The following is an 11,860-nucleotide window of genomic DNA, read 5'->3' on the forward strand; positions in this document are numbered from 1 at the left end:
CTCATGACGAGCTCAGCTCGTCATGACCACACCCGTTCCCGTGGAACGCTCAGCACAGCAGGGGAATTATCCCCGCGTGTGAGCGTTCCACAGCTTATGACGAGCTGAGATCGTCATGAGCACCGGCGCGCCGTGCCTCATGAGGTTAAACGAAAAGACGTCCGCAGGCAAAGATACTATAAAAAAATCTATGTATATTTTGATGTCTCTGCATCGGGGGATTCGGATGATTTATAAACACAACTATCACCAGATTTGAAAGGGAAATACATCTCCAGGGAGGTATTACCACAGATCTTGAATTGTGTTAAACGAATCTGGGTTTTTCTGTGGATGAGGCTCAAGCCACGCACTAAGATACTGTGTCAAGACAGTTTAAGAAACCATCATGTCATGGAATGCTTATTCATGACTATGTTATGGATGTGATGGTTAGATCCTGACAACATTAATCTCCCAAGATTCACGGCTAAATGATATCCTTTGGATCAAATGGAGGACACTCTTCTTGACTCTTTACATGCGGATTCTGTGGTGGCAAGTTTGGTGAGCAGGGCTTCCATGGTGGAAGAAAATACCCTGAAAGACCCTCCTGAGGAGAAGAAAGTTGATGGCGCTCTCAAGAAAGTTTACTCTGAGGCACATTTAGCATTGCGAGCTGAGGTGTACAGTGCAAGCAACTCACAATCCTTGATATCAGACTTCCAAGTATTTTTTAAAGCTTACCAAGAGCATCCTGAAGAATCAGGTCAGCAAGTCGCAGATTTGATTGAAGAAACGTCGGGTAAAGTTTTCAACAAACATTTCCTTTGACACTGTAAGAGCCTCACCTGTTGCTTGTGGTGGCTTTATTGCAGCTCATCGTAATTAAATTCTAAAAAGACTGGACAACTAATGCAGCACAAACAGCTACAGCTTTAACAATTACTTGTGGGGGGAGGAGCTTCGCTAGCAACCAAGATGGCCGCGTAAGCTCCCGGCTCCGCCGACCTCCGCCTGCAGCTCAAATATCCTGTCTTTAATCCTGGACTTACACCAGATTTCGCTTAGGGATCTGCTCTTATTCCCGTCAGTGCAATATTCTGAACAAAACACTCACAGACAAATGGATTTTTTACTTGTTTTCTTCATTAAGCTGTTTTTTTCTGTTGGAAATTGTGTTTGACAATAATTAAGAAGGCTGAGCTTGTATGGTTGTAACTGAAAATGTTATTCAGTAAAAATGTATGATATCTAGAATTAATTAAAAACTGCATGAACTGTAACAAAATAAATGAATAAAGAAGTGTGTGAGAACAGACTGATGTTCACTGTTCTATGGCAGCCCCCATTCACCCAAAAGCTACTGTATGTTCAATGTAAACACGCTTTAAACAGTGCAAAGACCACCAGCCCTAACCCTCTTTAAAATGATCTGTGTTTCCGAATACTTACCACTGGTCACTGTGCGCACAGATGGCCTCCCGCTGCACCAATCTTCCTCCTCTTGGTCAGCAAAACAGAATCTGCTTGTAATTTCATTGTGTACTGCAGCCCAGTCCATAGAAAGGGACACTCTAATTTTCACAAAAACTCCAGTATTAAAACAAGCATTGGCAAAGCCAATAGGTCTTAGCAATGCCAGCGCTATTGGCTTGGACAATGTGAATGTCTTTTAGCTATGTGGTCTAGTGCCACATCTGCGGTTCAGCAGGGCTGAAAGGTACTGAAAACCCAGAATCACAGGACGCTGAACGACGCAGTCTTTTCACCCCCCATGTTGAGTGTACAGTCCTGCCCCTCCTAACAAAAAAAAAAGTGCTATGCCGTTGCCTGCGCTGGCCGCATCTGAGCACTTTTTTCAGTGACTTTAAGCCATGCTGAAGAGATGTGCTGCTAGACAACATGGCTAAAGAACGTTCACATTGAAAAGGCCAATAGCTTGGCCATTGTCATGATCTATTGTCTTTGTCAATGCTTGTCGGGGTCTTGTTAAACAAATGTGGAAGTGATAGCGAGAAACAGTTGAGGCCAATCCTGCCGACAGGGAAACTAAAGAACCAGGTCTGAATCTCAGGGTCAGCTGGACAATGTGTGATTGTGGGCAAAACACTTATACTTCCCCCTGCCTACGGCAATGAATGTGTCATATAACTGGTCAGCACTCAAAGCGCTCCAAAACAGTCAGCTGGTGTTAGCACTATGCAAGATGGAGGGCAGAACAAGCGCTCCAACACAAAGCAGTAGTAACAAGTAAGATAGTGGGGGGGGAACAGTCAAGCAGGGAAGCAGGAGGGGATGGGTAGATGGGCAAGCAACGAAAGACAAAAAAACCTTGCTTGAAGCAGGATCAATGGCAAAATGCATGTGTTGTGTAATGTAACTGGCGAGCACTTAAAGTGCTCCAATACCATTGGCTCGTGTTTGCGCTATGGCTAGACAGAGGATGCAGTGAGTGCTCCAATGCCATTGGATCGTGCAAAAAAAACCAAAAAAACAATTGATGTTCATGTTTGAACAACTTTTTAAGAAATTCATTAGTTTATGTACATGCACATGCATTTTAGTGGTAATGTGTAACAGAGACTGCCTGAAAACACAAGTACTCCTACTGAGTGCTTGAAAACAAAGAAAAACTATCCCTGCAAACCGGCAGCAGTGTAAGGAGACATGTACTTGATCCATACGCTATGGGACAAACACAAGAAGAGGACATGAAGCCAGCATGCCATGACGAACAGCACCAAAGGAATTTAGAGCAACGCCGAAGTTTACCAATTGTAGGAGCTGGTCAGCCTATAAGCCGAAAGATAGAACACAACACGTCTCCTCGAGACAGCATGCGCGGTCTATCCGAGAACTAAAGAGTGTACGGTGAGGACATCCCTGAACAGAACTTAAGCCATGTCACAACAGTGTGGAAAACATGTGGGGACTTTGGGCTAGTGGAGCAATTTTTTTGTTTAATTAATAACCAAAACATGCGAGCAACAGAGTGTTCAAAATACGTTTGCTTGGGATTCTGCTATAGCAGAAAAAACATGAAGCTGGAAAACTATTCAAAAGAAATCAGAAACCATATTGAGGACCTATCCACAGACATTGGTTCAGGTCAAACGAACAAGGAGCATTATGGGAGAGCAGAAACAGACGATCATTGGTGCTGGTCAAAAGAGTAAGGAGCATTATGGGAGAACCATAGGAATCAATGGGCATTACCGAATCGGTATTTACAGATTCGGTAAATACCGATTCCTGCAAGGGTGCAGGGGGTGTCACTTTGACACCTTCTAGCACCCCAAATACAGGCATGTGTGCCATGTGGCACACAGACATGCCCTAAGGGCATGTCTGTCTGTCACATGGCATAGGTGTGCATGCACACATGTGCAAGCACACCAGGATTCAGCATTTTACCACCCAATTGGATTGGGTGGTAAAATACCGAATCTGAGAGGCCTTTGGGACTCAGAAGAGTCCCACCTACATCTAGAAGTTACCGAATCGGTAAAAATACCGAATCGGTATTTTACCGATTCTGTAAATTTACCGATTCGGTAAAATTGGCCCCCTACATCCCAAAAACCCATTTACCGGTCGGTAACGGCCGAAATCGTCCGTTACCGGCCGGTAAATGGCCACCTACATCTGGCCCCAAGTCTTTTGCCTGAAGACTTGTGAGCAAAGGTCCCGAGAGCAGCAGGGTGCCTACTGACTCTAATGCTCGAAGGGTAGTGACCCACACCTATAAGCCAATAGGCAGTCCACCCTTACTTATTAGCATGGGATAGTGGCCCCAAATCTTTAGCCATTGTGGTATTCATCTATTAGTTACAATGGGCAGTATGCCACCACTGAATACCCATGGCATGACTCACCTACCACATACCTGGGGACAAGACACACGTATTACTTACGTTTACTTTGCTCCCACCAGGGCAGATTCAAGGGGCAGGAAATGAGCAGGGTGAGGTAACGGAGACAACACAGACCTTGGTGCCCACCATTCCATCTCTGGGTCCCAATAGCTGTATTTATGTATTCCATGAAAAGTGCCGGTAAGTGCTTTGAAGCGGTCTAAAGACACAACGAGCTACAACAGTGTAGACTTCCTCTACATGGCCCCCCCAACTGATATTCACTGTACCCGGAGCCGGGTCCGGATGCTTAGTGGACTAATGCGTTCACTGTAGGGGCCTGTGTTTGACCTCATGGCCACAGGTTCAATTCCAGGCAGGTCCACTCAGCCTTTCATCCTTCTGAGGCCGATAACACAAGCTCCATTCAGTTGGGCAACAATAAACATCTGTTATTCAGCACCAAGATGTCCTTCTGAGTGAACGTGGGCTTTACAAAATACACGTTATGTCATACATCCAGTTAACTCAGAAAAGACAACATTGCCTTTGATCAGGCTATATTCTATAGTTGCAGTATGCACTTAATATGGAAGCTGTTTTAACCCCTTGCCGGCGCTGAACGTTCCGCGCTAGTGCGGAACGTTCTTTTGCGCAGCGGGACCGCGACGTTCAACGGACGTGCGCAGCACTACCGAGGTAGTGCACGCGACGTCCGCTGAACGTCGGCAGCAGCGGTGGGGTTAATGGACTTATGCGCTGTTGTTTTTATCTCGCCGAGCGTTAGCTATCACGTTTCATTGTCATTGGGTTATCTGTTTTTAATCTCAAGTAACTATGTTGTGAATAATGGTCATTTTAAAATAGTTTTATGATCTTTTAACTGCTCTGTAATGTTTTAGTCTTTCACAACCACATACGGCTGAATAAAGATTAAATTGATTGACTGACAGCAGAAATAGGATTCATGAGGATGCGAGGGGTGACTTGGCGAATGCCAGACTCAATACACAATCAAATATTGGACTAACAACTGAGAAGGCTAGAACGATGCTGATCAGCACCTAACGCTTAGAGGCGCATTTGCATCTGCACTGTCACTGGAGACTACTCACAGATCACTGCAGTTTAAGAACAAGTGGAAACCCTCCTTCCAGCCCCCCACTTCCCAGATCCATGCATGTGGAGGCGGCCGGTCTCTTCTAAGAGCCCGTGTCCACGCCATAGATGGTTGATGCGTCGAGGTCTGCACATCATTTAAGCAAAAACACAAGTTTCATGGGTCAGCACTCTTTATGCGATACATCATTACAATAAATAGAATAAATTAATATAAATATGCAATGAGACGAAGAAAATAAAAACAGGAAGTGAACGACAAGCAGCGCATGTTCAATCCATGAGAAGCGGCTGCGCTGCTTCACTAGAGGTCCTTCGTGTTCGCAGGGGCGTCCATGCAGCCCGACTCCTGAGACCGTTCATAAGACTCAACTGTTGCACACGGCTCTGTCCACAAAATGTTCAGTGTCTTTGAAGTCAGCCAAGAAATAGGCAATGCTGCGTAAGGGGCAGAGGTGCCTAAGAGCACTGCCCAAGTCTAGAACCAAACCAATTTATCAATCCATGAATCCAGCAAGAGTGAACAGCAGGATCATCCCAAGGGGCTGCAGTCACCACCAACAGTCCTTCATGATCTCATGCACTGCAAAAAGAGGTCAACACAACCAACATGGATTCTAGGTCAGAACTGAGTTTGTGGTGCAGCCCAGGACTGCGGATCTACACGTCAACACACAATGATGTACCAAGTGGATTTACAAGGGTCAATGGACAAAGCACAGATACGTTTCTCCTGGTCTCACTTTGAGAGAAAGATTCACATCAACAGTTCATGTTTTTCATAAAAGCGGAAGACAGAACCCAACACCTGTTGCTCCCCAACAATCTATGCTTAGTTACACAACTTGTTGCACCTGGATGTACCAGCCTCAGACCCCCAGAGATCACCATTCCAAACCCTCTACCCCCGGGAGGATCCTTTCACTCATGAAACTCCGGATCATACAAAATACTGCCTTGGTTGAACCACAAACCTCCTTCCGCATACACCCAGGGCTACAAACACCCAATCACACTAATTGTAGCATGTGCCCCAACAGACTGCAGGGCTCAGTCCTCACTTTACTATGCAGATGCTGTTACTGATTAGGGTGGGATAGAGGGTTAAAACTGATCATCCGCATAATGCACTCATATACCTGAATCATTTTATATTGCTTTTAGGGCTCTCTGTTCTTATTGAGTGGGTCAAGGGCATCAAGAGGTACGTTTTGTACATTGCAGCGGTCACCAATTACCTGGCCTCGCGGCACTTTGGGCAGACGCAGCCGCCCTGCGGTTGTGTTTCATCTAGCAAAGCTGGTCCACTGGAGCAAACCAGTATCTCAAATTCACTACATAATACACAACAAAGTGCTCAGGTCATTTCTCCACATTCCACCTTAGAGCCCCTCACTCTTGCAACAGCACTGAGCAGTCCCTGGTTGTTTATCTATGTTAAGCAGAGCGGCGTGCACATCTCTCAGGACGCCAACAAGACTCTTTTGTAAATTAGTTTGAAGGAAGCAGAGAGAATTAAACTTGTAAACAGTGTCATGGTGGGGACTTGGGGCCATCCAAACTGATCACCTCTAATTAGGGGACACCACCACCACTGGAAAATATCATAAACACATTGAGGATTAACATTTGCAACTGCAATAATAACTGTTGGTTGGTGCACTGAAGTACAAACTATCCAGTGTGCCTGGCCCTTCCTAAGGAGAGCGGTTACTTGTATGATGACACAAAAGAGGAGTTTAATAATAATAATCCACATTTGTAAAGCGCACAATCACCCGTAAGGGTCTCTAGGCGCTGGGGGCCGTCGGGAAGATTAAGCGAGCTATTGCCCAGAGTCACATGGTGCTGGGGGGTGTTTTGGACAAATATGCTTTGTTTCCTGGGTTTTGTCAGAACTTTAAGAATGGCTAATAGCTGCGGCCAATTCATGACACCCCCAGCTGCACATCACCCAGAGGCCCCTGTTATGGACACTGCAAGCTTCGGGAACCATCACTGCACCAGCACTTACTCACTTGATCCCTCTTCACAGCCCATTCTGCCCAACGTTTGGAAAATGTCTTCTTGATCCGAGTTGTCCTCTTTTTAAATGCTTTAATGTCAGGAGACATTCTGATGTCCCCTGGCAAGATTTATCACCACCCGCCATCCACCCTACCAGTGTTCGTTGACCGCTCCCCTCTAGAGTGAGCGAACCCTCATTCAGTGACCTCAGCCCCCTTGCTGGAGGGTCATAATGTGGGCCAGCTTGTCACAGTGCTCTAGTTTTAGTGACTCCGCCTTCTGCTTCAGTCGCTCATCACGGTAGAGCCGGGCCAGGTTGCTTAGGTCAGCTTTTTGCTGTTTCTCCTTCCAGCAGCTGGTCTGCACATAATCTATGTAGTCCTTCTCAATAGCCTGTTCCAGCTCCTGTAGAGTCTGCCCACGGTAGGCCTGTTTGAAGTTCCGGTCCACATAATAAGGCACCCCAAGGGCCTGGGTCTCACGAGCCACAGTATGTCCCATAGAGGCCTTCTGGAAGAGGCTGTAAGGTGGGCTGTGAGCCACCAGCTGGGCCACCACCGACACCACCACCAGAACCAGGACAGGCAGCAGCTGGAGTAAGACTGAATAACCACTCTGGGAACGGTTGTCTTCAGCCCGAGTGGGCGGGCGCTCATTACGGAAACGCTGGCGGGGCCTTTGCTGGCGAGGATGGCGAGCAGGAGGTGCCCCATTGGAGTACATGTATGTGCTCCCAGTTGGGAAACGACCCCCAAAAAACAAGTTAAAGAGTTCCTCTGGGGTCATGTCTGCTGGCTCCGTGTAGGTGCGAGCCTGGGCTGGCTTACAGGCCTCCGGCTCATCGTCGCCATGTTCGTCATACCGCCGCCTGCGCTCGGGGTTGCTAAGCACTGCAAAGGCGCGTCCAATGGACTTAAAAGCCTCTGTGGCACCAGGAGCATGGTTCTTGTCTGGGTGGAAGCGCAGGGCTAGTTTACGGTAGGCCCGCTTAAGCTCTTCGTCACTGGCATTCTGCTGCACTCCCAGGGTCTCATAGTGGGTCCGGCTGCTTCTAATAACCCTCTGCACCCCATTCAGTTGTTCTTCTGTATAACCCTGACCACTGCTGTCTGCAAAATCTGCACTGTGATTGGGAGGTACTCGCCCAGTCTCACTATGCGACTGCCACCTTCTAGCACTGCCACCAGAATCTTCATCTGAGTGTTCCCCACAACAGCCACATCCCCGGGAGGTAGTATGGAAGGTGCCCTCCGAGTACCCACAACCCCTGGGAGCGGCGTTAGAGGCACCCTGTGTACACCTTCTTCTGTACCCGGGGCTGGGGTAGAATGTATCCCCAGAGCAGCGAAAGCAATGTCCCAAACTTTCATGGAAAGCATCCTGGGGGCAATGGCAGTCTTCAGGGGCTGCATAGAAGTGGTTCTCTGCCCATCCTGCGCCCATTTCCCCAGTCCTCTGTCTGCTGTGAGCAGGAGGAACCCGGAAGCTATCACGGCCACTGCTCCGGATGGCCTCAATTAGGGCTCTGGCTTTCTGGGTGGGGCACAGGTTTTGAGCCTGGTACAGATAATTCAAAGCATCCTCACGTCTCCCTGACTGCAGATGCACTCTAGCTATTTTGATCAGCTTCTCTGCCCTTTCTCTTAACATTGTTTAAGATATAAACCCGGCCCAAGGCAGGGGGAGGCTAGGTGAGAAGCGGGTTGGTGAGTGAACGCGTTTGACTAAAGGCGCCTTTTGTGTTATATGAATGGTAGGGACTAGTAAACACTCACGTCCTACTCTCTCTTGAAGAAGAAAAAAACTTTTTCATAGAAAGGGAGATCAGGGAGGCCTACTTTAGTAAATAGGTTAATTTTCCAGGATTGAACAGTGGTCCTGAAACCCATGTAAATGTTCACAGGTCCTCTCACTAATTATTTAAAGAACGCATATTCAGAATTTCTACAATTTTCAGATCAAAAACATCCTCCTCAGCAAATTGGCAAATCAGGCAAAAGAGACAAAGGGTGGTGTTAGAAGCTCCTTGAAGGGCACAAGAAGGTTATCCAAGCAAAAAGGGCAAATACAAGATGATAGTTTGAGAGGCCACTGCAAATTCCAATCGGTCTCGGTTTTGAAGCCTACAGACCTTGCATTTCCATCACCGAACACAAGCATTGAGTTTACCCAACCTGTAGTCATCAATTGTAGGTTCTCAATGCGTTCCATTGGCAGACCGTGACCTTCAATCTCCAAAGGGACCCACTTGGCACTGCCTTGGCAAAGAACATCTCTCCCTTACACATGGTGTCAGGGTCAACAAGCTTCAGTCATTTAAATAGTGAAGAGATAAAACTTCTCAAGAACTAGTAGCTAGTTTCAATACACAACCACATCCTTTAAATAATCTTGAAAAATTCAAACGATGATGAGTCCCCACGTCTTACTGAAGCACATGCAAGTAACGCGTGGTTAAGCTACCTGGAAAACATCCTCAAAAGTGCAGCTTTTTGCATGAAGACATTCCTCACTGAGACTATTTCTGTTTTCTTGCTGCCCTGAACTCTCTCTGCAGAAGGGTTTAAGTGGACACCATCAGGCATGGTCTGGCAACAAGATTCTTCCATTTGAGTAGCAGTGAGATGGAAGGAGTGGGCATCACCAAATGTGACTGGTATCCATCTTGTGCTCACAAGATTGTAAAGCAATGTCATCCTTTTGTGTGGCAAACAAACAGCTCTCTGTGTCTCTGGAGCCAGGTGAGTTATATGCTGGACTGGCTCAATGCAGGTCTCAATCCACAGACATGGTCACCTCTCTCAGTGACTTAAAGCCTCTCACAGAGGTCAGTTAGCAGTGCCTAGAAGCCTGGAAGCTTCTGCAGAGTTTGTGGCATTCCTCGTGGCCTTGTAGCTTTCCCCAAGGGTCTGTTGACATTCCTTTAAGGCCTGCAATTTCCTCTGGGCTTGGCAACTTTTCTGAGGAGTCTGCTGGCTTTCTTATGGGACTTGCTGTTTTCCTCTGGGCCTGGCAGTTTTTTCCATGGGGTTTGTTTGACCATGTAGCTCTCCTCAGGGTCCTGCTGCTCTCCTCATGGCACTGCAGCTTTCCTCAGGGTCCTGCAGCTCTCCTCTGGGTCCTACAGCGTTCCTTAGGGTCATGCACCTCTCCTCAGGGCCCTGTAGCTCTCCTCAGGGTCCTGCTGCTCTCCTCATGGCACTGCAGCTTTCTTCAGGGTCCTGCAGCTCTCCTCTGGGTCCTACAGCGTTCCTTAGGTTCATGCACCTCTCCTCAGGGCCCTGTAGCTCTCCTCAGGGTCCTGCTGCTCTCCTCATGGCACTGTAGCTTTCTTCAGGGTCCTGCAGCTCTCCTCTGGGTCCTACAGCGTTCCTTAGGGTCATGCACCTCTCCTCAGGGCCCTGCTGCTCTCTTCAGGGTCCTGCAGCTCTCCTTATGGTCCTGCAACTTTCCTTAGGATCCTGCAGCTCTCCTCAGGGTCCTGCAGCTCTCCTCAGGGTCCTGCAGCTCTCCTCAGGGCCCTGCAGCTCTCCTCTGGGCCCTACAGCGTTCCTTAGGGTCATGCACCTCTCCTCAGGGCCCTGCTGCTCTCTTCAGGGTCCTGCAGCTCTCCTTAGGGTCCTGCAGCTCTCCTTAGGGTCCTGCAGCTCTCCTCAGGGTCCTGCAGCTCTCCTCAGGGTCCTGCAGCTCTCCTCAGGGTCCTGCAGCTCTCCTCAGGGCCCTACAGCGTTCCTTAGGGTCATGCACCTCTCCTTAGGGTCATGCACCTCTCCTCAGGGCCCTGCTGCTCTCTTCAAGGTCCTGCAGCTCTCCTCAGGGTCCTGCAGCTCTCCTCAGGGTCCTGCAGCTCTCCTCAGGGTCCTGCTGCTCTCCTCAGGGTCCTGCTGCTCTCCTCAGGGTCCTGATGCTCTCCTCGGGGTCCTGCTGCTCTCTTCAAGGTCCTGCTGCTCTCCTCAGGGTCCTGCAGCTCTCCTCAGGGTCCTGCTGCTCTCCTCAGGGTCCTGCTGCTCTCCTCAGGGTCCTGCAGCTCTCCTCAGGGTCCTGCAGCTCTCCTCAGGGTCCTGCAGCTCTCCTCAGGGCCCTGCACCTCTCCTCGGGCTCCTGCGGGTCTCCTCGGGCTCCTGTGGCTCTGCTCAGGGTCCTTCAGCTTTCCTCAGGGTCCTGCAGGTTCCCTCCCCTCCGTCCTCGGCAGGTGCCCCTTGGAAGCCCCGCTCCTCTGCCCCGGGTGGGCTCCGGCCCCTCTCACGCCACGGTGCTCTCCGGAGGCCGCCCAGCTCCTGCGGGGCCCGCTGCACCGATGCCGCCCGACGGCGCCGCTCTATTTACAGCTCACGCCGGGAATATGAGCCGCTGCAGGAGCCCGGCGGCCATCTTGGATCGGGTTAGAGCCGGAAATAAAATAAGGACTTCCGCTGTCACCGTTACCGAACATGCGCAGTAAGGGGACTAGACACAAAAGAGAGACTGGACCCTTCATGACGCAGGTCGATGGTCATCCGAGAGGGGAAACCTGTCCCCGTCAGCACAGCCTGAAAGGAAAGACTGGCACGCGGCCTTAGTGACGCAGCGCAGCCGCCATCTTGGAGAGAGAAAGCTTGTGAATCCGTGTACAATGTTGGTGCTCCCTGCTGAACCTGTGTCTCATCAAAGCATCCTAAATGTCACTTTTATTGAGCACATAGAACCCATTTGGTTCTACAAGACAGACAGAGAATTCTTAAACCCAAAAGATTTATTTTCAGATTTTGTTGCTCCAAAATAGATTATTATAGTCAAAATCAATTACTCAATAAAATAGAGTCAGCCCTGTGAAATGATGATGAATTCAAGGAATTTAAGGTAGATCCTTTATTCAATCGAAGAGCACAGTACAAGTAATCCAGCAAGATCAGCATCAA

At 48.7% G+C, this 11,860-nt stretch overlaps 1 protein-coding gene across 1 annotated transcript; it reads right to left on the reverse strand.

The window, feature by feature from the left end:
- Positions 1–5,110: 5,110 nt before the first annotated feature.
- LOC144799852 (dnaJ homolog subfamily C member 18-like) lies at positions 5,111–11,347 on the reverse strand. The gene has a single exon (XM_078671434.1). The coding sequence runs from the start codon at positions 8,610–8,612 to the stop codon at positions 7,170–7,172; it is 1,443 nt and encodes a 480-aa protein (XP_078527560.1). The 5' UTR covers positions 8,613–11,347; the 3' UTR covers positions 5,111–7,169.
- Between the last annotated feature and the right edge of the window lie 513 nt (positions 11,348–11,860).

This window comes from Lissotriton helveticus, chromosome 12 (assembly GCF_964261635.1).
Source record: "Lissotriton helveticus chromosome 12, aLisHel1.1, whole genome shotgun sequence".
Classification (NCBI taxonomy): Eukaryota; Metazoa; Chordata; class Amphibia; order Caudata; family Salamandridae; genus Lissotriton; species Lissotriton helveticus.

Excerpts from the sequence above, each read along its gene's own strand:
- LOC144799852 (XM_078671434.1), bottom strand. The coding sequence starts at position 8,612 with ATGTTAAGAGAAAGGGCAGAGAAGCTGATCAAAATAGCTAGAGTGCAT.